At 38.1% G+C, this 27,129-nt stretch overlaps 1 protein-coding gene across 6 annotated transcripts in view; it reads left to right on the forward strand.

The window, feature by feature from the left end:
• Positions 1-26,813, forward strand: part of Tut4 (terminal uridylyl transferase 4) — a 109,122-nt gene extending 82,309 nt beyond the window's left edge. Inside the window, exons 21-30 of one of the 6 annotated variants that reach the window (XM_036177225.1) lie at positions 2,606-2,683; positions 2,854-3,031; positions 3,527-3,574; positions 3,825-3,907; positions 9,412-9,527; positions 10,807-10,994; positions 12,614-12,714; positions 16,173-16,620; positions 23,913-24,068; positions 24,594-26,813. In XM_036177225.1, coding sequence (XP_036033118.1) covers positions 2,606-2,683; positions 2,854-3,031; positions 3,527-3,574; positions 3,825-3,907; positions 9,412-9,527; positions 10,807-10,994; positions 12,614-12,714; positions 16,173-16,620; positions 23,913-24,068; positions 24,594-24,664 — 1,467 coding nt within the window. In that variant the 3' untranslated portion in view covers positions 24,665-26,813. The remainder of the gene's footprint in view (positions 1-2,605; positions 2,684-2,853; positions 3,032-3,526; positions 3,575-3,824; positions 3,908-9,411; positions 9,528-10,806; positions 10,995-12,613; positions 12,715-16,172; positions 16,621-23,912; positions 24,069-24,593) is intronic. The other 5 variants (XM_036177227.1, XM_036177226.1, XM_036177228.1 and 2 more) reach the window with 5 other exon arrangements.
• Positions 26,814-27,129: the final 316 nt, after the last annotated feature.

The following is a 27,129-nucleotide window of genomic DNA, read 5'->3' on the forward strand; positions in this document are numbered from 1 at the left end:
TGCATCCTGTCCTAACATCTCTAGGATCACAGGAGCGTAGATAGCATCATGCCCAACTTTTATGTGGGTTCTGAGAAGCAAGTGCTGCACCAACTGAGCCATCTCTCCAGCTCCCAAGTCTTTGCTTTTTTGTTGTTTTGTGAAATACTAGAACACACACTAAACAATTTTGGGGGACTGTAGTTTTCTAAATTATAGGTAAGTATTCCAAAGCTACTTACTTAGCTTAATCTTTGTAAACTTGATCTTTAACATACATAATGTATTCAGTCAACAATTTGTATATGTAAGCTTTGGTTCATTGAGGTTTTGTGCTTCACACATAGGTTGTAACTCTTTTGACCATAAGGAATTTAAACCTGAGAATGAAATCTGAAAGGCCAGACATATAGGAGTGCAAACCAGTTGCCTAAGGGCTACAAGGATTAACTTAACACGTGATTTGAAACACTCTTCGGGTTCATTGTATTTGGGGCTCATTACTGTCTGTGTGTTGGGAGACATGAAGACAGGGAAAGAAAAGCTGTGCTGTGTTTAAAACACTTCTGCGTCTGCACCTGGACTGGTGGCAGAGGTGGTAGCACACATCTTTAATCCCAGCAGTAGAAGGCAGAGGCAGGCATATCTCCAAATTCAAGTTCAGCCTGGTCTAAATAGTGAGTTCCAGCTAGTACAGATCCTATCTGAAAAACAAAAAAAAGAGAAAGAAAACAACAACATAACACATACATAAGTAAATAAAAACAAATAATTATTAAATTAATAAGACACTTCTGCTTTTTATTTATTTCACACGTCAGTTTTCACGACGGTTACTTACGTTTTATGGAGCCCAGCAAGATGGCTCAGCAGGTGAAGGCCCTTGTCCTCAAACCTGGTGGTGACTTTAGTTCTGTCTCTGGGACTCATGTGGTGCAAGAAGAGAACTGATTTCTACAAGCAAGTTGTCTTCTGACCACCTTCGTGATGTGTGTCATGGCACACGCTTTTGAGCACGTGTGTGAACACACGTACACAATAGATAAATATTTTTTAAAGAAAACTTTTTGGGGAGGGGTGGAAATATGACTCAGTGGTTAAGAGCTCTAGTTGCCCTTCCAGAGGATCTGGGTTCAATTTCCAGTACCTATATGATACCTAACAATCATCTATAACTCCATTTCCAGGGGATCAGACATCTTCCTGGTCCCTTTGAGTACTGGGCACACAGATGGTGCACAGAAAAAAGTAAGCAAGACACACACGTAAAATAAAAATAACTTAAGTAAATTTGGGGACTATAGAGATGGCTCAGGCAGTTAAGAGTACTTACTGCTCTTGCAGAAAACACAAATTTAATTCTCAGCACACTTTTGGGCAGCTTATAATCTTCTGTAACACCAGCTACAGGAGATCTGATGCCTCTAGCTTCCTTGGGTACCTGCACTCACACATATCCACATTAATAATTAGAAAATACTTTTTTTAAAAGTTGATTTATAAACTACTTGTGTAGTTAATGTAATCTTTTGTCTTTACTGGGTTAATTGGAGGTTATGGGGGTAATTATATTGACCAGAATTTGTATATATGCCTGAGACTAGAAATTAGTTTTGCTGGCTCTGAAGCAATATTGTATACCTTTCTAATTTTTCAAGTTATTTTATTAAACCTCTTTTAGAGAAGCAAGTCACAAGACCTGGATGTGTAGCATAATCAGTCAATTGGTAGCATGCTTGTTTAGCATACATAAAGCCCTAGGTTTGATCCTTAGTATTATATAACTAGCCATTGTGCCATATGCCTAAAATTTTAGTACTCAGAAGCCAGAGGCAAGAAGATCAGAAGTTCGGTGTCATCCTTGGCAACATAACATTCAAGGCCAGCTTGGACAGTGTTTCAAAAATAGAAAAGCAAATCACAAAATTACTTGTGGAATTCAATTACATCTAAAAGGATCATTTTTTTATTGGATGCTTTTTTTTTTTTTTCTTACAGAATAGTATTTCTTAGTCAGACATAGTGACACATTATCAGCTGCTCTGGGGACTCAGGCAGGAGGATTTCAAATTTGAGGCCAGACTGCACAACTTAATATAAACTTAAAAAATTCATAATTTGTTTATAAAGATGTCGGAGAAAGCTACCTAATTTTCCATTAAACATAATCTGATATCTAAGCAGTTTCCTGTCTTATGAGATATTAGTAACTGATTAAATATACTAGGGAACAGTGATACTGGTTTCCTTTGGGTTTATTGTCACTATTATCTATTGATAACTACATTTATAATCCTTTAATCAAGCACATTTTTATTTTCTTTACTTTTATTTTACTTAATCTTGGGCTGGATGTATTTAGATAGGCCAAACAGGTAGGATCAAATAATAATAATTGTGTTCAGAGAGTCTGATACTCTTAAGATAGACTTTCTCAGCTTGGTTTTAGGTATATTCTCATTAATTAATTACTTGGTATCAAGTTATCACATCCTAGTGTTTTTCCTTGGGAAATAATTCATTAATGTCTCCTGTAGGTAAATTCTAAAATGATAATTCTAAAATGAAGGTTGGTAGGTCTTTGGGTTGGATAACTTGAAATCTAATTATAATATTTTTTATGCAGATCTTTGATGGAAAACAGATTCCACAGAGAATGGTTGATGGATGGAATGCTTTTTTCTTTGATAAAACAGAAGAACTGGTAATTTTTGTTTAATTTTATATTATAGAATGCTATTGATGTTAGGATTTGCATGGTTTAATAATATTACTTGTTTTTAATTTTTATATTTTAATAATATGCCTATTTCTCTCTTCTTTTCCCCTACCCTCTTCCATCTTTCTCTGTTCCTTCCCTTTTCTTAACTGAAGAAAAAGCGTTTACCTTCCCTTGGAAAGAACACAGAATCACTAGGAGAGCTTTGGTTAGGACTACTTCGCTTCTACACTGAAGAGTTTGATTTCAAGGAGTACGTGATCAGTATTCGGCAGAAAAAGCTCTTGACCACTTTTGAAAAGCAATGGACATCTAAATGCATTGCAATTGAAGGTGACTATTTGTATATTATTGTTAATTCAAGAACCACAAGAAAAATTAGCAGGGAAAACTTCTCTGAAAGTGTCAGCCTCTTATTTTCTGTCACTTAGTAACTTTAAAAGAATAATTCGGGGTTGGGGATTTAGCTCAGTGGTAGAGTGCTTGCCTAGCAAGCACAAGGCCCTGGGTTTGGTCCTCAGTTCTGCGGAAAAAAAAAAAAAGAATAATTCACAGCTGGGCAGTGGTGGCACATGCCTTTAATCCCAGCAATCCGGAGGCAGAGGCAGGTGGATCTCTGTGAATTAGATGCTAACCTGGGCTATGGAGTGAGTTCCAGGAAAGGCACCAAAGCTACACAGAGAAACCCTGTATTGAAAAACCAATAAACAAACAAATAAATAAATTCACTGGGTTGAATAGTTGAAAATATATAGAATTAGACTCCTCTTCATGCAAAGTCCACTTTATGGTGTAGTACTTATTAATTACCAAATATTTCTTTTCTAGATCCTTTTGACTTGAATCATAACCTTGGTGCTGGTGTTTCTAGAAAAAGTAAGTTTTATATATAGAAAATATTCCTTTAAAAGTTCTGACATATGCCAGGTGGTGATGGCACACACCTTTAATCCCAGCACTTGGGAGGCAGAGCTAGGTGGATCTCTGTGAGTTCGAGGACAGCCTGGTCTACAGAGCGAGATCCAGGACAGGCTCCAAAACTACACAGAGAAACCTTGTCTGGGGGCGGTGGGGGGAGTTCTGCCATAGTAATGTCTGCATCTTTTATCATCTTCTTTGTTAACAGTGACCAATTTCATTATGAAGGCATTTATCAATGGAAGGAAACTCTTTGGTACCCCCTTTTATCCACTCATTGGCAGAGAAGCTGTAAGTTCACATTATTTGAAACTTTCATCTTTCCTTTTTTCATACAGAACTTCATTGTCACTGAGGTTTTATAGATGGCAAAGTGAAAGGGAGCAAACCTCAGATGCACATTTCCCCATCCTGAAATAACAGAAAAGACAGATCGGAAGTACTTGCTTACCGTGCCTTCTCTCAGCCTCTGCTTTAGCTGTAGTGCGCAGGGTTAGACTGCAGGACGGTCTTCCCTGACCTGGCTTGTGTTTGGCACCTACTGTTGTTTGTTCTCACTCAGCCTTTGCTTGCTTCCTATTGGTTAGGAGGCCAGAGGAGGTTTCAGGTTTAGGGGAAGAGACTTTTAAGAGAAAAAATGTGGAGTGAGTAAAACCATGTATTTTATCATCACATAATGAATGCCCTTGAAAACTTGTTCAGTCTAGTTTTAAAACTCCTCATTTTATGGTGGAGTAAAAGCAGAATCTTGCCAGGCAGTGGTGGCACACGCCAGTAATTCCAGCACTCAGGAGGCAGAGGCAGGTGGATCTCTGTGAGTTCGAGGCCAGCCTGGTCTACAGAGATAGTCCAGGACAGGCGCCAAAGCTACAGAGAAAGCCTGTCTCGAAAAAACAACAACAAAAAAGCAGAATCTTTTGTCCTTGGAACACTGGTTCTCATGTATGTTTATTTTTGTTAGCCTCTTAGTGGACAATAATTATATTGGAGATAATTAAGTAGGAAATTTTAAAACACAGAAATTATGAAAAAGTTATTTAGAAAAAAACGTAACACTTTTATTAATGCATTAATTGACATAGCAATGCACATTTAGTGACATTTTACCTGTAAATTGTGGAATCCTACTTATGTGCATGTTCAGTGGGAACCTAGTGGAAGCACACAGTGCCGCGTACTGTGTCAGAGACCTTAATACAAATGTTAGTAATCCTTTACTGTTCAGTACATTGCAACTAGTCCCTACTTATATGTAGATTGATAGTTTTGTTTAATTTATTTAGTATTAAAACCAAATGTTATTTTGATGTCTAGAAAGAGGAGCCTTTGAGCCTCTAATCATTTTTAAAAATCTTATTTATTTTATTTAAATTTTTAGTGTATGGTATTTCAAAGCTTACAGCCCTTTCTTTTCGACATTTGTCTTTATTATATCAGTATTGTACCTTATAGGAACTATTGTTTGTCTTTCGTGTTTACACTTAATATCTTTGTCACTGCTAAATATGCTGGATACTTACAGGAATGTTTAGGAAGATAAAAGTATGCTGGGCTTGGTGACTCACCAGCTCTTGTGAGGTGGAAACGGGACCAAGGCCAGCTTTGAGGCCTGTGTAGGCTACATCATGAGATCCCATCTCAAAAAGCCAAAACACACACATATATACATGCACACATGTGCACACACAGATACACACCCCATGCACATGCAGACACACAATGCACAGATAGAAGTATACATTCTACTTTTCACCTTTCTTATTTACTCAGATATTCCCACTTTCTATCAGTTGCCCTCTCTCTTCTTTTCCCATTTGACCCTGTCTGCTTTACACTTTTTCTCATTCTATAGTGACTACTGTCCTTTTATATCCACATACGTTCAACCTTACACTAACTCCAGCTATCATCTGTCTGTCTGCTTTGAATAGCACTAATGAGAAAAAAGTCATAAAACCTAGGCCTCCCCCCCCCCCCCCCCCCAGATAAGGTTTCCTCTCTGTCCTAGAACTCGCTTTGTAGACCAGGTGCCCTTGCACTCACAGAGATCTGCCTGCTTCTACTTCCCAAGTGTTGGGATTAAAGGTGTGCACCACTACCACTCAGCTAACCTAGGCAATTTCTAATGTATAGTAAAACTACAAATTAATACTCACCACCCTTAACTGGGCTTTAAGTATAGTTTTGTTGTTGCTGGAAGTTTCTTGGTCCTGCCCGGCCCGTGTCAGGACGAATCTCTCCCACTAGTGTCCCACAGCAGCTTGGTCCCAAGTAAACACATAAAGGCTTATATTATTTACAAACTGTATGGCCTATGGCTTCTTGTTAGCTAGCTAACTCAACCCATTTCTATTAATCTATATGTTGCCACATGGCCGTGGCATTACCACCAGTCTGCTGGCATCCTGTTGCTCCTTAGGTGGAGGGCTAGTATCTCTCCCCACTCCACCCTTCTCTGTCTTGTCTTTAGTTTGAATGTACCGCCTAACCTCATCCTGCCCTGCCATAGGCCAGTGCAGCTTTATTTATCAACCAATCAGAGCATCCCATATTCACAGCGTACAGAAAGACATCCCACAGCATTTGATAGTCTTATTATATCTTTAGTTACTTGTAATCTCTCATTCTCTCATTCTATAAAATGTATTTCAAGAGAGGTGGTTCAGTGGCTAATAGCTCCTGGCAAGGACCTGAGTTCAGATCCCTGTATCCATATTAGCTTACAAATATCCAAGGGACCTGACACTCTCTTCTGGCCTCCATGCACATCAGGTATATGCATGGTGTACATACATCCATGCAGGTAGTCACACATACACATAAAAGAATAAATCTTTTTTTGTTGTTAAAGCATTTTAAATTTTGTTTTATTCAAAATTCACTAAGTCCTGTACTTTGTCCCCCTTTGTTATTTCTTAGTTCTTTTATTTTCCTTCCTTCCTTCCTTCCCTCCCTCCCTCCCTCCCTCCCTCCCTTCTTTCCTTCCTCCTTTCTGTTCTTGCTGTAAGAGATGAATTACAGGTGAATATTTTTCATGGATTTTGATAGGGAACACTTATCTTTTCATCTTAATTAAGTGATTTACTCTCTTCACACGCATATTCATAAATTATGTTTTTCTTAATTAGTAAACTTAAATTGAATAAATTATATTCATTACTGGCTTATTCTGAATGTCTTAAGTTTATGGTTTTGCAAAATTTTGCTTTTCATTATATTTCATGTCTCATCTCCTTAAAGTATTTGAGTTTTACAAATCTCAAAACCAGGTCACTTTAAGTGATGGTGAGGTAGAGGAACATAAAGAAATTCAGGAATAGAATGGTCACTGCTTGACGATTAGTTAGAAGTGATGGATAAAGAAGAACAGAATGATGGATGGTGATTTTCTGCCTTAAGCCACTGGTGAACTGAGAAAGGACTTTGTTGTTGCTCTTACTTTGATAGGAAATAGAATTCTAGCTATACAAAGTAGAACATGCCTGTAATCTCAGCACCTGGATGTAGCAAAGGCTTACAGGCCTCAGTCATGTGGTTTCTTAAGTCCGTCTGAGTGTACTTCTGTGTCCATTCTATGCATGTTTACTCCTAACACTGGGATTCTTGACTTGTTTTCTCAAGATCCCCTACCTGCCATTTGGCTAGCTGCTCCCATGTACCATGCCAGCTTAAACAGCTGTGTTGAGGTATAATTCTGATAAAGTATAATTCAGAATACTTTGAGTTATTCAGAATATTTGGTAATCATACCACCAAAATTTCATTATTTTTATTTCTGAGGGTTTTTAAGATTTATTTTGTGTTTTAATTATTTGTATGCATGTGGGGTTGGTGCCTGGGTATGTGCAACTAAGTACACAGAAGCACCAGATCTACTTGTAGCTGGAGATACAGACAATTGTGAGTTGCTCAATGTGGGTGCTTGGGATTGAGTTTGGGTCCTCTGTAAGAGCAGTAATTGTTCTTCACTGCAGAGCCGTCTTTCTAATCCTTACCCACACCTCTTTCCCAGAGACATACATACACACACTCGTTTTTGTTTTTAAAGAAGCGTAGGTTTCTTAAGGAAAGTCAGAACTCCTGAGAATATGCAGGGCTCCAAGAGTGCTGCTCTTTCCCATTCTTTTTTTTTTTTAAATAATTTATTTATTTTTATTTTATGTGAATTGGTGTTCTGCATGCATGTCTGTATGAGGGTGTTAGATCTTGTAGTTACAGACAGTTGTTAGCTGCCATGTGGGTGCTGGGAATTGAACTCATGACCTGTAGAAGAGCAGTCAGTGCCCTTAACTGCTGAGCCACCTCTCCAGTCCCCTCTTTCCCATTCTTAATCCACTAGCCTTATTTTTCTGGATTTTACTCTTGTTCATTAGAATCATAAAATACGTTTGATTTTTAAGTTTCATCTGTGATGTAGGATGTGTCAGTTCTTTATTTCTTTTTATGGCTGAATGTAATAATCTACTATATAAATATACCATATTTTATTCATCCATTCATTTGTGTTGTTTCTATGTCTTGGCTATTATGAGCAGTGCTTTTATGAATATATGTATAAGTTTTTTTGTTGCACGAATGTATGTTTTTATTAGGTTACTCCAAGAAGTGGAATTACTGATTTGGTTGAATACTCGTGTGTGTGTGTGTGTGTGTGTGTGTGTGTGTGTGTGTGTGTGTATTTTTAATGTAGCTGTGCTATTTTATAATATAATACTGAAATATGCTTGGTTTTCAGTTTTTCTACACTGACCATTGTTTGTTTTTGTTTATAATTATTTTTATTACCATTCTATTGGGGTATCTCGTATTTATCCCAGATTTTTACATGGATTTATATAGGCAGCAAGAAAGCTCTGTTGGCTTCCAGAAGCGTGGCTACTGTTAGGATAAACTCTACTGTTAGGATAAGCCAGTGTTCCTGAAAAATCAAGCACTAAAAGAAGGATGAGCAAGGTACTAGGATAGAAGAGAAACGAATTTAGTTCTAAGACGTGGAAAATGTTTCTGGCCTTCTCAGGTACATTCTGTGTTATATAGTGAATGTCACTTCTTTAAAAGTTGTTTGCAGAGCTAGAGAGATGGCTCCATGGTTGAGACACTTTCAGTCTTAGCGTCCACATGAGCAGTTTGCAACCACCTGTAACTCCAATTTCAGCAGATCTGATGTCCTTTTCTGGGCTCCTGGGCTCCTGCATGTACATGGTCTGTGTAAATGCACAGCCAAATACCTATATACTTTTTTCCCCTTTTTAATTGCAAATCCAATTGCATTTTAAATAATCTAAATGATTTCTTTATATAAAACCATTTGGAAAGATGAGCAATTCCTTTGTAAAAGTAGCCAGGTATAACAGAAAGCATGAGTTTTGCAGTCACTACAGATAAAACTTTAAATCTTTTATTTGAGATTTAGCTACCTTCATTACCATGTGTAAACAATTTGAACTATCTGAGCTGCAATTTATTTGTCTATAAATTGAAATTGAATATAGTATTTACTTTATTGAGATTTCACTTCTCTGTAGCCTCGCTATATCCTACTGTATAATTTGGACCTTAAAGTACTTAGTACTGTTAGCACCTATGATGCTGACAATAATTCTGAACTTCATTTTCTTTCCCATGGTTTCAGTTACAGTTAAATATTTGTTAACCTTCGTTTTTTTGTTGTTGTTGTTGTTGTTGCTGTTGTTGTTCTGTTTTGTTTTATTTTATTTTATTTTTTATTTTCATCTCCTTTGTATTTGGGAAGTTTTATATTGATTTTTTAAAGTAGTATAATTACTTTTTTTCAGGAGTACTTTTTTGATTCAAGAGTATTAACAGATGGAGAACTCGCTCCTAATGATCGTTGTTGCCGTGTATGTGGAAAAATAGGTCACTACATGAAAGACTGTCCCAAAAGGAAAAGGTTGGCAAACAATTTTCTATCAACTTTATAGAGAAAATAAATACAGGACTAATTTGTATTTATACTTTTATTCAGAAATGATTTAAGTATGAAAGTTAAAATTTTAAGTTCAAGGTTTTTAATTGGATCTTAAATAAATAAATGTTCATTTAAATGGAATTTTGTAATGTGAAATTTATGTTTAGTGATATCTTACAACATTTGTTTTTTTATTCAGTTTTTAGGGTTTTTTTTGTTTTTTGTTTTTGTTTTTAAAATACATTTACTTATTAAATTTTTTTCATTTTACGTATCAACCCCAGTTCCCCCTCCCAGTTTTCAGTTTTTTAATAGAAATGTTTATTGACACATTCTGTGTTTGGAACAGCTAGGAACAAAAATAGGGGAGGAGGACTTCATAGTCCTCACATAAGGACAAGCTTGTAATCAAAGTACGATAGATACACTGAGTCCTGAGCTATATCTGTATATTATGTAAATTGAGAAATACATGCCCTCTGAACTGCCTCAAGATCTATCTGTGGGTCTAGGTATGGCGGCACACACCTTTAATTCCAGTGCCTGAGGCAGAGGCAGGAGGAGGATCTCTTTGAGTTTGAGGTTAGTGAGTTAGGGACAGTCACAGCTATGTAATAGACCCTGGCTCAAACAGCAACAACAACTTAAAAAAAAAGAAAGAAAAGAAAGGAAGATATATATATATGTTCATGCTCTCCCAAGTTCACATGTATATTTAGTTGAGCACCCTTCATTATCAAGTCTGGTTTAATAAAACATAGGGAAGTTTTTAAATGAATAAGCTCTAGTTTCTATCACTTATTTAATAAATTTAGGCAAGATGCTTATTTTCTCTAATCCTGTTTCTTCTTAGACTTAAGTAAGTATCAGTCTCTAAGAATCTTAGGAGTCTAAAACTTGATACTGATTTTTTTAGTGTGGCTGGGCATGGTAGAACAATCCTTTAATCCCAGCACTTGAAAGATAGAGGCAGGAAGATCTTTGACATTGAGGCCAATGGATTCTACATAATGAGTTCCAGACCAGCAAGGACTATATAGTGAGACCCTGTCTCAAAAATATACAAATACTGTTATGAAATGGCTACGATACTTAATTTTTGAAATATGATTTAGGTGTGTTATAAATGGAAGTGTTTTTCTTTAAAAAAAAAAAAAAACCATAAAACTGTGTGTTTTAGTCCATTTGTCATTCTGTATGGTTTAGTTTGTTTTGTGAATCATCAATTTGTAAGTTCCTGGCTCCACATTATTGGTATCAGCAGTTTACTGTTTAGACTAAAGAAGAAAGACAGTGAAGAAGAGAAGGAAGGAAATGAAGAAGAAAAAGACCCCCGAGACCTTCTTGACTCCCGAGACCTTAGGTGTTTCATATGTGGAGATGCAGGACATGTGCGCCGAGAATGCCCAGAGGTCAAAATGGCCCGCCAGAGGAATAGCAGTGTGGCAGGTAAGTTTAAAATATCGAAAGTAGTTGAGAATGTTTCTTTGCTTGTTGGTAGGAATCAAACCAAGGCTTTTGTGCATGCTAAACACATGGTTTACTACTGAGCTACAGCCCCAATAATAGTATACTTTGTTTTGGGGACAGAGTTTTGCTATATAGTGCAGGCTGACCTCAAACCTATGGATTGTCTTTATGGAATTGCCTATACATATATATTTATATGACCTGACTTCAAGTATTCTTTTTTAATTGATCTAGCCTAGGGGTTTAGCTCAGTGAGAGTGCAAATTTGCTATGTACAAGACCCTGGGTTTGATGTCCTACAGTATGAGATTTAAAAAAAAAACAACACAAATTCAGAAAAAAGAAAAAAAAAATCAATTTATGTAAGATTGAAAAGTGTCTTTTAAGCCCAGCATTCCTGAGATGGAAACAAGAGACTGGCTTGAGCTATATAACATTTATAGACTCTTTCCAAAATCCAGGGTTGAGGGGCCTTGAGAGATGGCTCAGCTATGAGCACTTGCTGCTCTGCTAGGGACCTAAGTTCATTTCTCAGCATCCACGCTAGGCAATGGACAACTACTATAACTTCAACTACAGGGGTTTAGTGCTTTCTTCTGACCTCCAAGTGCACCTCCACATACATAGTGTGCGTGCGCACCCCCCCCCCCCCCCACACACACACAGCTTAAAAAAAAAAAAAAAGGGTTGGGGATTTAGCTTAGTGGTAGAGCGCTTGCCTAGCAAGCTCAAGACCCTGGGTTCAATCCTCAGCTCCAAAATAAACAAAAACAAAACCAAAAACAAATAAATGGGCTGGAAAGGTAGTTCAGCAGTTAGCATTGACTGTTCTTCCAGAGTATTCCTGTTCTATTCCCAGCCCTCACCTGGCAGCTTACAAATTGGAACTCCAGTTCTAGGGGTTCTAGTGCCTTTTTGCTTGCCTGCATGTATGTGGTGCATAGACAGACTTGTAGGCAAAACACATATACACATGAAATAAATTATATAAAAGTAAAAATTTTAAAACAATAACCCAAGGGGAAAGGATGCAGCTCAGTATGCAGGGCCCTGGCTTTGATCTCAGCATGGAGTTGGGGTAGAGAGCAGTGGTACATGTCGTTCCCTAAAATAATCATTCAAAAGTTCACTTTAGTCCAATCATTTGAGAAATCTTTGTCTGCTGCTTATGTGTTTATTACTCTACTTTTAGTAATCAACACCAACTTTATTTCAAAAAGTATAGCTTGATAAAATCAACAAACTTGAAATTTTAAGACACTGGAGGTTAGGGTTGTAGCTCAGTGTAGTGCTTGCCTAACATGTGAAATCCTGTGTTCAACCTCTACTGCCACAACAATAAGTACCATTAAAATAATCTTTAGTTCATTGATTTGTATTTAATCACTCCTTTTTTCCTGTGTTGTTTGTTTGCTTGAGACAGGGTCTCATGTTTTACCTCAAGCTGGCCTGGAACTCACTGTGCAGTTCAGATCTTGCATTCACAGAAATCCTTCCACCTTAGTGCTTCAGGCTTTGAGATTTTAGATGTAAAACAATGTGCCTGCCTGCTTTTTCTGTATTTTTTGACATTTTTTTTCTGTGATGTCTTCTCTCAGCAGCCCAGCTGGTCCGTAACCTTGTCAATGCTCAGCAGGTGGCTGGGTCAGCCCAGCAACAGGGTGACCAGTCCATAAGAACTAGACAGTCTTCAGAATGTGTAAGTACTGTGCCTTTGAATGAGTTTAACAAGAAGAGAGCCATTGTATCTGACTCTTCACAACTTTAATTTTGAACCCTTTTACACATCTTTTCCTAGCTATGAAAGTGTCACCAGTATGGGCTGAAGAGATGGCTCAGAGGTTAAGAGTACTGACTACTCTTCCAGAGGTCCTGAGTTCAATTCCCAGCAACCACATGGTGGCTCACAACCATCTATGATGAGATCTGCTGCCCTCTTCTATATACATAATAAATAAATAAATCTTTTTAAAGAAAAAGAAAAAGAAAGAAAGGGCACCAGTAGCCAGGCCCTGTGTAGTACACTGACTGGTAGTCCCTAATGTCTGGATGCTGAGGCAGTCTGATGGTTTGAACCCAGGACAAGCCCCATCCCCCACCCCCAGGACAGGTTTTCTCTATGTGGCCCTGGCTTTTTTGGAACATTCTCTGTAGACCAGGTTGGCCTCCAAACTCACAGAGACCCACCTGCCTCTGCCTTCCAAGTACTGGGATTCCACTACTGCTTAGCTTTCCTAGGAATTTCTTAAAGAGGGAGGGAAAAGATCCTGAATTTAGTGTTCATATTTTCCATGTTCATTGTTTATTTTCAACAGAAACATGAGGCAGTTTATATTATTAGTTAAATGAATGAAGATTTAAATTTCTTGCCTAAGATCTACTAAAAGATAACTAATAACTTGAAATCAACTTGAACCCACATGTTCTTTGTATAAAACTTATGCTCTAGGGGGCTGGAGAGATGACTCAATCATTAAGAGCACCGACTGCTCTTCCAGAGGTCCTGAGTTCAATTCCCAGCAACCACATGGTGGCTCACAACCACTTGTAATGAGATCTGGTGCCCTCTTCTGGCTTGCAGGGACACATGCAGGCAGAATACTGTGTACATAATAAATAAATAAATCTTTAAAAATTAAAAAGAAAAAAAAAACTTATGCTCTGATTATTTTTCTGTGTTGCTCCTAATTTTCTTTGTCATTTGCCTTTTTCTCACCTGACTTTTCTTTAAGAATCTACTGGACGGGCTGGGGATTTAGCTCAGTGGTAGAGCCCTTGCCTAGCAAGCGCAAGGCCCTGGGTTTGGTCCTCAGCACTGGAAAAACAAAAACAAAAAAACCCTCAAGAATCTAATGGACATTATTTTTCTGGTGTCTAACAAAGCAACTCAGATCTAATTGTATCTTGAATGCAGTTTGTTTCGTTCATCCATTGTTTATAGCCTTATTGCCTGTCTCTCACAGTCCTCTTTTCTCTCACAGTTCTTTAAATTCTATATCCAGTCAGGCAACAAGCTCTATTTCTTCATTGTTTTCAAAAGTATCTCATAAATTGGGACTAGGGTTGTAGCTCAGTTGGGAGAGTGCTTGCTTGCCTAGCATGCACAAGGCCCTGGGTTTGATCCCAGAATGCTGTATAAACCAAGCATGGTGGCACACACCTGTAATCCTAGCACTTGGAAGGTGGAGGAAGTAGGAGGATCAGAAGTTTGAGGCCAACTTGGACAATATGAGTTTAGAAAAACAAAACAAAATGAAATCCTTGTTTGGGTGTTGTGATTCACAACCTCACTTGAGAGGCTGAGGCGAGTAGATGTTTGTGAATTCCAGGCCAGCCTTGTCTACATGGTGAATTCTAGACTGAGTAGGACTATATAGTGAGACTTTTAAATAAGTAAGTAATAAGTAACTAATCCATACAGTCCTTTGTTTCCCTCTATCCCTATGTTGTAGTCTCAGGACTGCTGAAGCACAGTAGCTCTTTTGTTGTTGTTTTGTGTTTTGAGACAAGGTTTCTCTGTGTAGCCCTGACTTTCCAGGAACTTGCTCTGTAATCAAGGCTGGCCTCGAATTCAGAGATCCATCTGCCCTGTCTCCTGAGTGCTAGGGTTAGAGTCATGTGTCATCATGCTGGGCTTCTTCGCATCCTTTTAATTAATCTCATCAGGGTTTTGTTTTTTTTTTAAGTATTTTTTAAATTTTATTTAGTCTTTCATTATTATTAAATCAGAATGATTCTTATAAATTGCAAATTGATTATATTTCTGGTTTGGTTCAAATTTTCAGCAGGTTTGCACTGCTCTTGTATAAATTGTATAAACTATGGGATAGACAAGACACAGGAGCCCTCATTGCCTTGTTTCTGTTTAATTCTTAAGCCTCAGCTATGTGTAGACAGATTTTTGTTTGGGCTGCCAGCTCACAAAAAAAATGACATGGAGATTTATTATTAATTATGAGAGCTCAGCCTATAGCTTTGGCTTGTCCCACTAGTTCTTATAACTTGAATTAACCTACTTATATTAACCTATGTTTTGTCTCGTGGCTTTTTACTTCTCTTCTGTCTTGCATGTCCTGCTTCCTCTCCTCTGGTGTCTCTCCTGTGCCTAGACTCATTTCCTCTTCATCTCCCTGTGCCTGGAATTCCTGCCTAACCTGTTTCTGCCTAGCTATTGGCCATTCAGCTCATTATTAAACCAATCAGAAGGCTCCTTGGCAAAAACACATCTTCACAGTGTACAAAAAGATTATTCCACAACAAATATGTTATTCCCTTACCTGCGGATTCTACTACTAAACTTTCAAATTGCCGTTATCTTAAACAGTTAAGTGTTTTCATGCTCATAGACCTTCAGGCTTGTTTTTCCTGCTGCTAAATACTCTTCCCTTCTCTGTGTCCTCTGACTTACTGGATTGCTTCTGTTTATCTTTTAGTCTCAGTTTAAAGGTTACATCCTCTGGAAAACTCCTTGATCTCTGCATTTCTTGAGAAGTGGAAGTTACTTTTCCCTGTTTATCATTATATACTATAAATCACTTTTTTTTTTCTTTTGGGATAGTCTCAATATGTAGCCCGGGCTTGGCTGGCAGGGACACAGGATCTTCTGACTTTATCCTTCGGTCTGCTCAGACTACAGATACACAACTGTTCCTGCCTGTACAAACATAGTAATAATCATACTCTGTTGTGATTGCTTGTGTAATCTTTTTCTGTTCCCTGATTTCCCTGCTAAGTAAATTTTTAAGCTTCATGAAGGCATACACGTTAGGGTTGTATTTTAGGTACTTAGTAATAATTCCTAGTACACACAGTTGTTCAGGGAACTGAATGAAAGTGGCTTTGAGTTATTTATATATTCATTCTGGTTTACAAAGGAAATGTTTTGTTCATGATGGGAATGATGCTAAACTATCTCTCACTCTCTCTCTCTCTCTTTTAACAATAAAAGAGAATTTGAGCACCCTGGAAAATTTAACCTTCATATAATAGATTTTATTACTTATTATGTATCATATAGTTCTGTATATCCTGTTTTAATTAAATAACTGCTATTATGTTTTAATCTTCATTTGTAGGAAATTAATGATCTTGATGATTTTTAGGAAATTAATTTGTTCGTAAATTAATTTTTAAATTGTCTTTTCTTTTTTCCTGCAGTCTGATTCACCATCTTATTCTCCTCAGCCCCAGCCATTTCCACAAAATTCTCCCCAACCATCTGCTATTCCCCAGCCTCCATCCCAGCCAGGATCCCAACCTAAGCTTGGCCCACCTCAGCAGGGAGGCCAGCCCCCTCATCAAGTTCAGATGCCCTTGTATAACTTTCCTCAATCACCACCAGCTCAGTATTCTCCCATGCACAGTATGGGATTATTGCCAATGCACCCCCTCCAGATCCCTGCCCCATCCTGGCCCATCCATGGCCCAATGCTCCACTCTGCACCTGGCAGTACCCCCAGCAATATTGGCTTGAATGATCCCAGCATCATCTTCGCACAGCCTGCTGCCAGACCGATGGCAATCCCTAGCTCTTCTCATGATGGACACTGGCCTCGTTCCGTGGCTCCAAATTCCCTGGTGAACAATGGTGCAGTGGGTAATTCAGGTAATTTTCCTTTTTTCTTCTTTTATATTTGGCTGTGGAAAGGTTGAGTGGTTGGTACTTGGTTGAACCTTAGGTAACAGTAGAAGGGAGATAATAGCTGTATTTATGAAGAATATAGAATTTAGATAAAAGTAAACAGTGTAGATTTTGGATACTGTCAGGATTTGAATCTTGTCTGCCATTTATTACAAGGTCTTGGCATCTCTATTCATTTGTTTCATCTCTACAATAAGGATATGAATAGCATCTAACAAGAATGTTAAGAATATTAAATGAGCTAATACTTGTAAATACTGCTTTTTTTATTGTTTTCCTTTTCACATTCATGTTATTTGGTGTAGGTATTATTGGCACTCATTTTATAAATGATAAAATTGAGAGCCTGCTGGGTGTGGTATTGTACACTTGGAAATCCCAGCATTCAGGATGATCAAGACTGGACTGGGCTAAATGAAAGCCTGTCTCAAAAGAACAAAAGAAAGACAGAAAGCCAGGTGTGGTAATGCATTTGAGGCCAGCTTGAGCTTTATTAGATGTCTCCCTTCCCTACCTCTAGGGTGAGTGGAATGAAATTGAAGAAATAACTTAGCTGTCATCAGTTAATTGTTGTAGATTCAAAATTTAAACTAATGAGGTTTGTTTGGTTTGGTTTTTACTAAACCTGTGCTCTACAGTGCTCTCTACTCCATTATTTTCTTCCCTCCCTTCTCTTCCTCTTTCTTTTAATTGGGAGAGGCATTATAAAAGTGTTTTAATGTAGGCTTAAGCACAAAGGTTAGGAGAAAGAAAGACACTCAGAGCAAAGTAACACACACCTGACATGGGTGTGATAACGCTGCATGTGGGGAACCAGCACCAAGGCAGCAGTGTTTGAGAGGAATCCATGGTGTTGGTAAAGCTAAGAGTTTTCTATCTGAGGGTTTTTAGGGAAAGAAAACACTCTCACATTCTTTTTGATGGTTCCTTTCTTTATTCTCTCATGTCTTTTTACAGCTTATATATCCCAACAAAGCTCTCGCAGGCAAGACAGGAGTCATAAAAAAAGTCGCATTCCTAGATAAAGATATAACTAAAAACAGAGGCATCCTGACAACTCTGATGCAGTATATATCATGAGCAAACAAGGAGCATATTTTCCCAGCCAACTCTTAATTGTCAGGCTGTAAACTGTAGTTATAAAGAATCAATTACTTTATTATCTATCTTGAGAGGTAATCTTACAGGAAAGTTTAAAAAACTCATAAACCTAAACTAATGAACATCCCAGAAAACAAGAACATTGTGTCTTTATACCTATACTTTTGAGTATAATAGCCGCTTTTGACCTGATACCCTGAATATTCCCAGGCAGTAGAAAAGCAATTTAACTAACTCATGACTATGTAAACATTTGTAACTAACACTGTATAATCAGGAATCATAAATTCTGGATTCTCTTTAGGTCTCTAAGATGCCTGGTGAGTGCTGGGTTTTCGGACAAAGCGCTAAGCCCAAGAGCTCAGGGTGCTGTAGATTCAGGCTAGGCTAATGTATATCTTCTAATATCAGTTCAGCTGGCACTTTCTTTGATACTATGACCAAAATGCCTAAAATTTAAAGTATATTTTCTGTCCAGTGTGTAACCTCTGATTATCTAAGAACACCTGCAGCCCTCATTTGGGGCTACAGAGTCTAATTATTTTCTTTCTGTAGCCTTGAATAGTCAGAATTTGTTTTCATAAATTGAGTTCAGGAATGGGTGCAAGGAATTAATCATTTGCCAGCTAGCAATAAGTGTGCTGTTTTTGTATTTGCAACAATACAGCTGTGTGTCCTTGTGAAGTAAAGATTAGGAATTTTATCTTAAAAACCATTAGTAGGCATCTGGTCTAATCTACAGTTATTTTGAAGCTTTGTACCAGCTAGTGGTACTCAGCAATAAAATTAAAGGGATTTGAGCCATTTTGGCTCCTGGACTCAAATGTTTTCCTAAATCAAAATTCTGAGCTGTGATCTAAAGCAGCTCAGAAGTGACTCACAGGCCTTGTGGAACAATAGGTCTTAACTATGAAACATATCCTAGTATTTATTTTTATTCATCTAAACTCTGTGTCAGTTAGACAGTGCAGCTGAAGGAGGAAATCATCTTACTGGCAATTCACAGGTATAAATGCCCAGCAGAGCAGGATGTTATGAGAGAAACACATTACAACACAGGAAATAGGTGTCCCCACACCCAGCTGAACCAGTGTCCGATACAGGACAGCAGCAGCAAGCATGCAAAGGTACAGCAGAAGCCAAAGACATTGTGGAGTCTGTGTTCTCACAAGCCCTGCTTAAACTAGATACATCATCAAAGTTTTTCTTCTAGTGGGCTGACACCTGGACTTCAGTTACCACCTCTGCTCCTCTGACAGGGCCCCAGGCAGTGTGGGCTTTTCAAAGCAAAGCTGTAGAGAGTGAGACATACCCAAGTGTAGGCATGGGCTCCTCTAGGGAATGTCACCCCCTTTCCTTGTCTTTTTGTTCATTCTCCTTTCTTCCCTTTCTACTCCCCTCCCCTTTTACCTCTTCCTTCTGTATTACAGGGTGGCCTTGAACTCAGGGCAGTCCTCTTGGCTCGGCCTCAGTTCCACTGCCCCATTGCTTGGATTACAAAATGTGCCACCATGGCTAAGGGGCAATACGTTCAAAAGGCAAAAGATAGCTGCATTTAATAGAGTTAATCAACAGTAGTTTTTCCTGATAGCTGAATGAATACACAGATTTGAGACATACAGCAATAAACGATTTTAAATGTTATCTACTATATTACTAAGATGTTATAGTTCTTGCCCATTTAAAGTAGTATATTTGCTGTATCTGCTAATTTTATATCCAGCTTTGTAATGGTAACTATCTTCACCTTATACTATCATGGGAATTTCCAATGTACAAAATGAGGGAGTGAAATAGCTCCAGTGATCTTAACAGTTACCAGTAATTTGCTCCTTTTTTCCTTTTCCTTTTTAATCTGACCCTTTACCACAATCTTCAGATGAACTCTCAGACAGTGGATTAAAAAGGCTTCTAAACTTCAGTTTGGGGAGGTGTGATGACCAAGCCAGTAAACACTCTGCCGCCTGAGCCAGATAGGCCTGAGTTTGGTTTCTAAGAGCCCCATGGTGGAAATGCAAACCAAGGCAAGCTGTCTTTATCACCTCCTCCACATGTACACTGCACTGGGCACTGGTGCACATACAGTTAGTATAGCCTGAGCTACAGTGAGGCTCTGTTTTAACACACACACACACACACACACACACACACACACACACACACCCCTCTCATTCCCTCACCTTACCCCCACTCACACACACTCTCACCTGACACCCACATATATACAAAGTTAGATGGGACCAACTTGTTTCCTCATTGATTTTTTTTTTTTTTTTTAATTTAACAGTGTCTGTCATTATTGGTAATTACTGTTAAGGCCTACAATTTCACTACTAGTTATAGTCTTTGTGATTCTTCTTCTAGGAATTTTTTCCTATTAGCTGCTTACTTATTCTAAAATATAGTTTGCATAGGGAAAAGACAAGAACTTTTAGATGAGGTCAGTTGTTTTTGTTTGAGTTTTGATTGTTTTTGAGACAGGTGTTGCTGTGTGACATTGGCTGGCCTAGAATTTATTGTGAAGATGAGGATGGCTTCTAATTTGAAGTGATCCTCTTGCTTCTGTTGGGATTACATAGGTGTACCACCACACCTAGCTTAGTTCTTTCTGTTCATTAATTTTTTTTTTTTTTTTTTTTTTTTTTTAATTTCCAAGACAGGGTTTTTCTGGGTAACACTGTCTGTCCTGGAACTCACTTTGTAGACCAGGCTGGCCTTCAACTAAGAGATTGACCTGCCTCTGCTTCCTGAGTTCTAGGATTAAAGGCATGTACCACCACCTGTGGCTCCTTTTATTAATTTTCAAAGGAACATTAGAGATATTTCCAGTGAAAAGTATTGTTTGGATTTTCCTACTGGTGGTTTTAAGAATTGAACCTACATGGCTTAGGCATGGTGGCCCACACCTTTAATCCCAGTATTCAGGAGGCAGAGGCAGACAGATCTCTGTGAGTTTAAGGACAAGCCTCTAGAAAGGGAGTTCTAGGACAGCCAGGGGGGGTTACAGAATCGAATGTAGAGTGCATGCATGCTAGGCAATCACTATGCCCTAGTTCTATCTCCAACCCAAAAGTGTTATCTTTTAGAGAAGGTACATACGCTGTAGCTGGAGGTTTTCCTGTGTCCTGCAGCCGCTTGGTTTCAAATAAACATACATGGCTCGCTCAGGCTTATTGCTAATAAGCTCTTTTAAATTAACCCATTTCTATTAATCTGTGCATTGCCACGTGTTTGGTGGCTTTACCTGTGTTCCATTACATCTTGCTCCCCCAGCAACCCACAGCATCTCCCTGCCTCCCCCCCCCCCCCCTTTGTTTGGATTTCCCGCCTGGCTCTAACCTGTCCTGCCATAGGCCAAAGCAGCTTCTTTATTAACCAATGGCAGAAACACATATTGACAGCGTACAGAAAGACCATCCCACAGCAGTACCTCTAACCTGTTTGGAATAAAGCAAATGGAACTCTGGTTTCTAAGACCAAAGACGTTTATTATATGTATGCTATGACTGTCGATGAGTTATAAAGACAAAACCTATATTTTGTCCTTTGGTAGATTAGTTCACTTTTTATACAAGTACTTTCTCCAACCTGCCATTGGTATATTTTTGTTTCAATCATAATGAACTAATTTGCAAAACATCTTGGAAATCTACCATACTGTCTCTTACCCAGGTTATGAAAGTGATTGCTTCTACCTGGGATGTCTTCCATAACTTCTAATATCCATTCTCATACCTCTTGCCTTGCCCTAAAGGTTTCTTAATTTATATCATTGTCTTCAAGAAGCCTTTGAATCTTGCCGCTCTTGTCCTCCAGTTGAATTTTATCTTTTGTCTGCTTGTTTTCTTAGTATTTATATCACAGCACTTGTCTCATTGTGTTAAATCATACTTGTGTGCTTAACCCATTAGACTGAACTTCCTGGTGCTGTGGCCCTTTAACACAGTCCTCATGTGTGGGACCCCACCATACAATTGTTTCATTGCTGCTTCATAACTGTAACTTTGCTACTGTTATGAATCAAATATCTGATATGCAGGATATCTGATATGCAACTCCTGTGAAAGGGTTGTTTAGCTCCCAAAGAATCACTGTCTAAGTCTTGTTATTTGACTAAGCCTCTGCAGTATCTAGATTAGTGCCTGACAACATTAGATGCACTATTTATGTTGTATGTTAATACTACATGATAACTCGAGTGTTTGGTTTATAGGTATACAACTCTGTATTAAAGGTAAAAATATTACTGTGTTAAACTAGAAGGGGGACTACATTAAATCGTTAAGTTAGGAGATCACAAATGCAATTGCCTACCATCAGTTATGGAGTCAAGCCTTGCAAATTTAGGGAAACTACAGAGGTCAGTGTATCCCAAATGTAGTGGATGAGTCTGAAAATTAGGATTTTATTAGAGTGGAAGATTATGTAATATTCTTGTTGTTGTCTGAAATGAGGTCTATGTGTAGTCCTGTTTCTTCTGGAACTCACAGATCCAACTGCCTCTGCCTCTAGATGCCTGCCTCTGCCTCTAGATGCCTTGCTGTTCATTTTTGGAAATATCTTTGGTGAGATATTAATGTTACATACTTGGCTGTGAAAACTGAGCAAAGGGAAATTGAAGTATGTCCTTAAAAATATCTTATTATGCTAAATACCATTTCTCAGTAGGCCATGATGACACCTAATTCTCATTTATTTTGCAAACTCTGCTCCCTTAACTTTAGCTCTGTTAACTGTAATGTGACTTTTTAAACTCGTAATCCAGCCTTTTCTGATTGCTTCCCAAAAAAGACTTGATGTGAAAATATAGCAAGTTCAGAATTTTCTGTTCTATATGTCCTCATCTAAGGTTAGAAATGTCTTTCAGTTACTTTCTCACATATTGTTACCTGAGTGAGAAAAACAATTAAAAATACCCAGTTTTGGTGGGTACTGTACTTTGAAAAAAAACGTACCTTTAAGATCAAACCAGACTTCGTTGAGACTAGCCATGTACCTGTGCAAGTTTACACATGCTTGCCATACCTCATGTTTGGAGGTCAGAGGACAACTTTCAGGAGTCCCTTTTCTTCTTCCACGAGAATTTCTGGACTTAAGTTCAGGCTGTTGGGGAAGTACTTTTATCCACTTTGCCTGGAGCCAGAGAGTGAGTATGTGTGTGTATCTTCTTGTTCATTTTCCAGAGCTTGTGTTATTAAGTTTTCTTTTTGATCATCTTTTACAACCCGAGGTTCAAAAGGAGCCATAGTAATTTTCAGAACTGTGATTTGAACCTATATATGTTTGGTTCCAAAACCCGAGTTTGCAACCACAGTACCTCAACTTTTTGTACAAGCTTCTTCTAGTCCTGGGATTCTGGCCTAATTGACATTATCATAATGGTAAAAACATAAATTTTGTAGCATGATGTATTAAGATTCTTTCAGATGTGTATCCCCACCTACCTGACCCTTTTGTTTTGTTTTTTCGAGACAGGGTTTCTCTGTAGCTTTGGAGCCTGTCCTGGACTGTCTCTGTAGACCAGGCTGGCCTCGAACTCAGAGAGATGCACCTACCTCGAGTGCTGGGATTACAGGTGTGCGCCACCACCGCCCAGCCTGACCCATTTCTTCATTTTCCTGTTTGTTAGGTTGTTGTTTTTTGTGTGTGTTTTTGCTTTTTGAGACAGGGTCGGTCTCTCTGTTTAGCTCTGGCTGTCCTGGACTCATTGATCCTCACAGTGATCTACCTGTCTCTGCCTCAAGTGTTGGGATTAAAGGTGTGTGCCACCATGCTCAGGGTGACCATTTCTCCTTTGATCTCCTGATCCTGAATGTTTTCTAGTCCCAAACTTTCTTGCCTTTTATACATTCTTCTCTCTAAAATGCCTTTTCTGCCACTTTTATCTCTTCTGTTAAAATTCTGGTTAGTCTGTGTAAGAAAACATCTCACCTTCAAATTCTGCATTAGCCATCTTTGGTATAACTAACATATTATTGTATGCAAATATCTTCAACAAATAATAATGCTTGCTTTTTTAAAAGAAATTTGATATCTGAATTTAGCATAATACATAGTTGATGGTAGTTATTCAGTATGTTTCTGAAATGAAGGAATATTTGAATTAGTAAACTAGTATTTTAAAATGTGGTTTTTTTTTTCTTGTTGGAATGCAGAACCACGCTTTCGAGGACTGACTCCTCCAATTCCATGGGAACATGCACCACGTCCCCATTTCCCCCTTGTCCCAGCTTCGTGGCCTTATGGTTTGCATCAAAACTTCATGCATCAGGGAAATCCAAGATTTCAGCCCAAGCCTTTCTACGCTCAAGGTACCAGTGCTTACAAATCCATTATCAATCTGGGTGGCTATTATTTTAAGCTGGAAATCTCAGTGGAGACCAGAACCTAGGAGTAACAGTCATGCATTAAGTATTTAACACAGATATCACATTACGATTCATAATAGTAGCAAAATTAGTCATAAAATAACAATGAAATTTTTACGATTGGGGGTCACCACAACACAAGGACTGTATTAAAGGGTTGCAGTATTAGGAAGGTTGAGAACCCCTAGTATAGAGTGAATGGCAGTACCTTGACTATGGTTGGGTTTTTCTCTTGAGCAGAGATCTAGAGCTGAGGAAGCTCTGTCGGTTGGAAGAATTTGCAGGTTTTCTGTGTGGGGTTTCTTTCTCTGGTTTCTTCTGTGTTTTTGTTTCCCTTCTTCATACACTTAGATTTGCCTCCTCCCTCCAAATGTTTTAAGTGCTGTATGACTAGTTACAAATTTATTTTAAGGGGTTGTGAGGTAAGTAGGCACAAATCTTTCAGTCTACTGTCTATGTTATTTCCAGCAGACAGATGTGCTGCCCGTCGCTGTAGAGAGCGTTGTCCCCACCCACCAAGAGGAAATGTGTCGGAGTAATGCCAGCCCACAGCAACCAGCCAATCCTGCGATCTCAAGGGTATCCGTACCTCAGTGTCAGTTACACTCAGCAGAAAAAGTGACATTTAAGGAAAGCAAAACAAATCAGGTCCTGATTTAAAATTTTAACACGAGTTTAGATAGCTTATTTAAATTCTAAGACTGTTTTTAAACACTGTATTATTTGTATATAAATATGAACTATAGTTTTTACTGGTATCACTAAAATGAGTGATACAAATTTCATCTATTTTATTACCCTATTTTTAAGGGAATTTTATGTTTTGTTTAACCTTGATGAATTGTATAAAGAGAGAATTTAAAAAATTACATTCTTTATTTTCTATTAGCTGTATTCATACTTTGGTTGCTTCAGACTTTATATATATTGTTCTTAAGGATTAGGAAAGGATTTCATGTGTTTTAAATTTGTCACTTCTATTCTTTACAGAACCTTGTAGTGCCAAAAACTTTTTAAAAGGTAAAAAAAATAAATAAATAAAATTACAACATAAAGATTCAAAAAAAATTTTCTTTTACATACTTGTATGTTGAATATATTCAAACTTGAATGGAAAGTTGCTTTTGTCTGTATTTGAAGTTCTATTTTAAGTTAATAAATCTTTTTGACAAGAGTCAAATTTGGTTAATTCATCTGGTTTAGATGATAGGAATACATTGTAATAATGGAAGTATTTTACTCCCAGTGACTATTCTAAATCAGACTTAATTCTAAAGAGTGAAAGGTCTTTTCATTTTACTAGATTTTTACAACTACCATAAGAAGGTGATAGGTGTCTATTTTATCACTGAAAATGAAAACTGAAAAATAGAACAAAGATGTCAAATACAAAGGTAGCAATGACATGCTACAGTTTGACTTAAAATACATCTTTTGAGGGCTGGGGCTGTAGTTGAGTTGCAGAGAGCTTTCCTATCTTGTGCAAGACACTGGGTTCAATACCTAGCAATACCTTCCCTCCAGCCCATTCATTCCTGCCTCCGGCCCCTCCACCAAAATCTTTTAAAAGGAAAGTAGAGGAAAAACAATTTTTTAGTGAAGAACTAATATGTGCCAGACTGTCCATTCAGAGTCCTGTGCTGCTACCTGGAAAGATATTTGCCAGGATGGTGACTGTTTATCAATACTTGTGATCAGTCATGAGCCCTGTATCTGCTGAGATATATTCTGAAAAATATGGGGTGATGTCATCATTGATCAGACATCACAGTTCACTTAAACTTAGATACTGTCAAATCAGTTTATTTGGCTTCTTGTTGCAATTAGCAGACACAATAAACATGAGATATGTGAGGCTGGCTGCTGGCAGAAATATCAGACCCTTATAGTAGTAGAAATGCTCTAACTATATAAAACATACACTATTATGAACTATACAGAATTGTGGGTGCTGTACCTTTTGACCAATGGCAGTACAATAGGGTTGATACACCAGTTTCACCATAAACCTGTAGTGTACAGGTAGTTCTGAGATCGTGACACCTGTTATAGGAATTTTCAGCTATGAAGTTAGTCATCAAGCAAGATGTTACCATAAAGTGTATGGTATACTGACATTCAGACTTGAGATAGTAGTGGCATACTTTTTTAGCTAGTCCTTTTACGGTGAGTTTTTTTCTTCTAGATTTTTTTCTTAGATTTGCCAACTGAAACTACAGATGTTTGTAAAAACTAATAGTAGATAGAAGTTTAGTTTTAAGGATAGGGTATTATTTTTGTTCTGCTTCCTCAGGTGTGTATTACTTAAGTAAGAGACTGTCTGGGCTCTTGCCATATTTTCCATTGGACATTTGAACTATCCCTGAAATGCAGGTGGTTGAGGTACCCCTGCCATATTTACAGGCCTGAGTTAAGGATGGGTATATTTACTGCTGCTTTTTACATTACAGAATCAGTATCACTCAGAATCTTAAAGTGGAGTCAGCTCTTTTGTTAATAATATACCTGATCCCCCTGTACTTTTGCGTTAAAAAACAACTTGGAGCATCTTGCAATCCTAGCATTCTGGAGATGGAGGCAGGAGGATCATGAAAATTAAGGTCTTTCAGGCATGATGGTATACAACTGTAATTCTAGTGCATGGGAGGCAGAGACAGGCAGATCTGGAGTTTGAAGTCAGCCTGATATACATAGCAAGTTCGAGGCTAGTCAGGGTTACATAGTGAGAGCTTGTCTCAAACAGTCAGCAAGAGATTAAAAGTCATCCTCAGTTACACAGATTTCCATGCCAGCCTGAGCTACAAAAGCCTGCCTAGAAAATAATTAAATAATAAATAAATAGATATTTTGTAAGCACTCAAGTATTCCACCTGCAGATCAAGAGGATGAGATTCTTTCCACTGTTCTGCTTTTGTGTATAGTTGAGGTTTTTACTGGGGTGGGGCATTTAACAACTCTAGCGAGGCAGCTGGGAGCTCAGACACCCCAGCCCTTCTTGAAGGCA

This window comes from Onychomys torridus, chromosome 2 (genome assembly GCF_903995425.1).
Source record: "Onychomys torridus chromosome 2, mOncTor1.1, whole genome shotgun sequence".
NCBI lineage: Eukaryota > Metazoa > Chordata > Mammalia > Rodentia > Cricetidae > Onychomys > Onychomys torridus.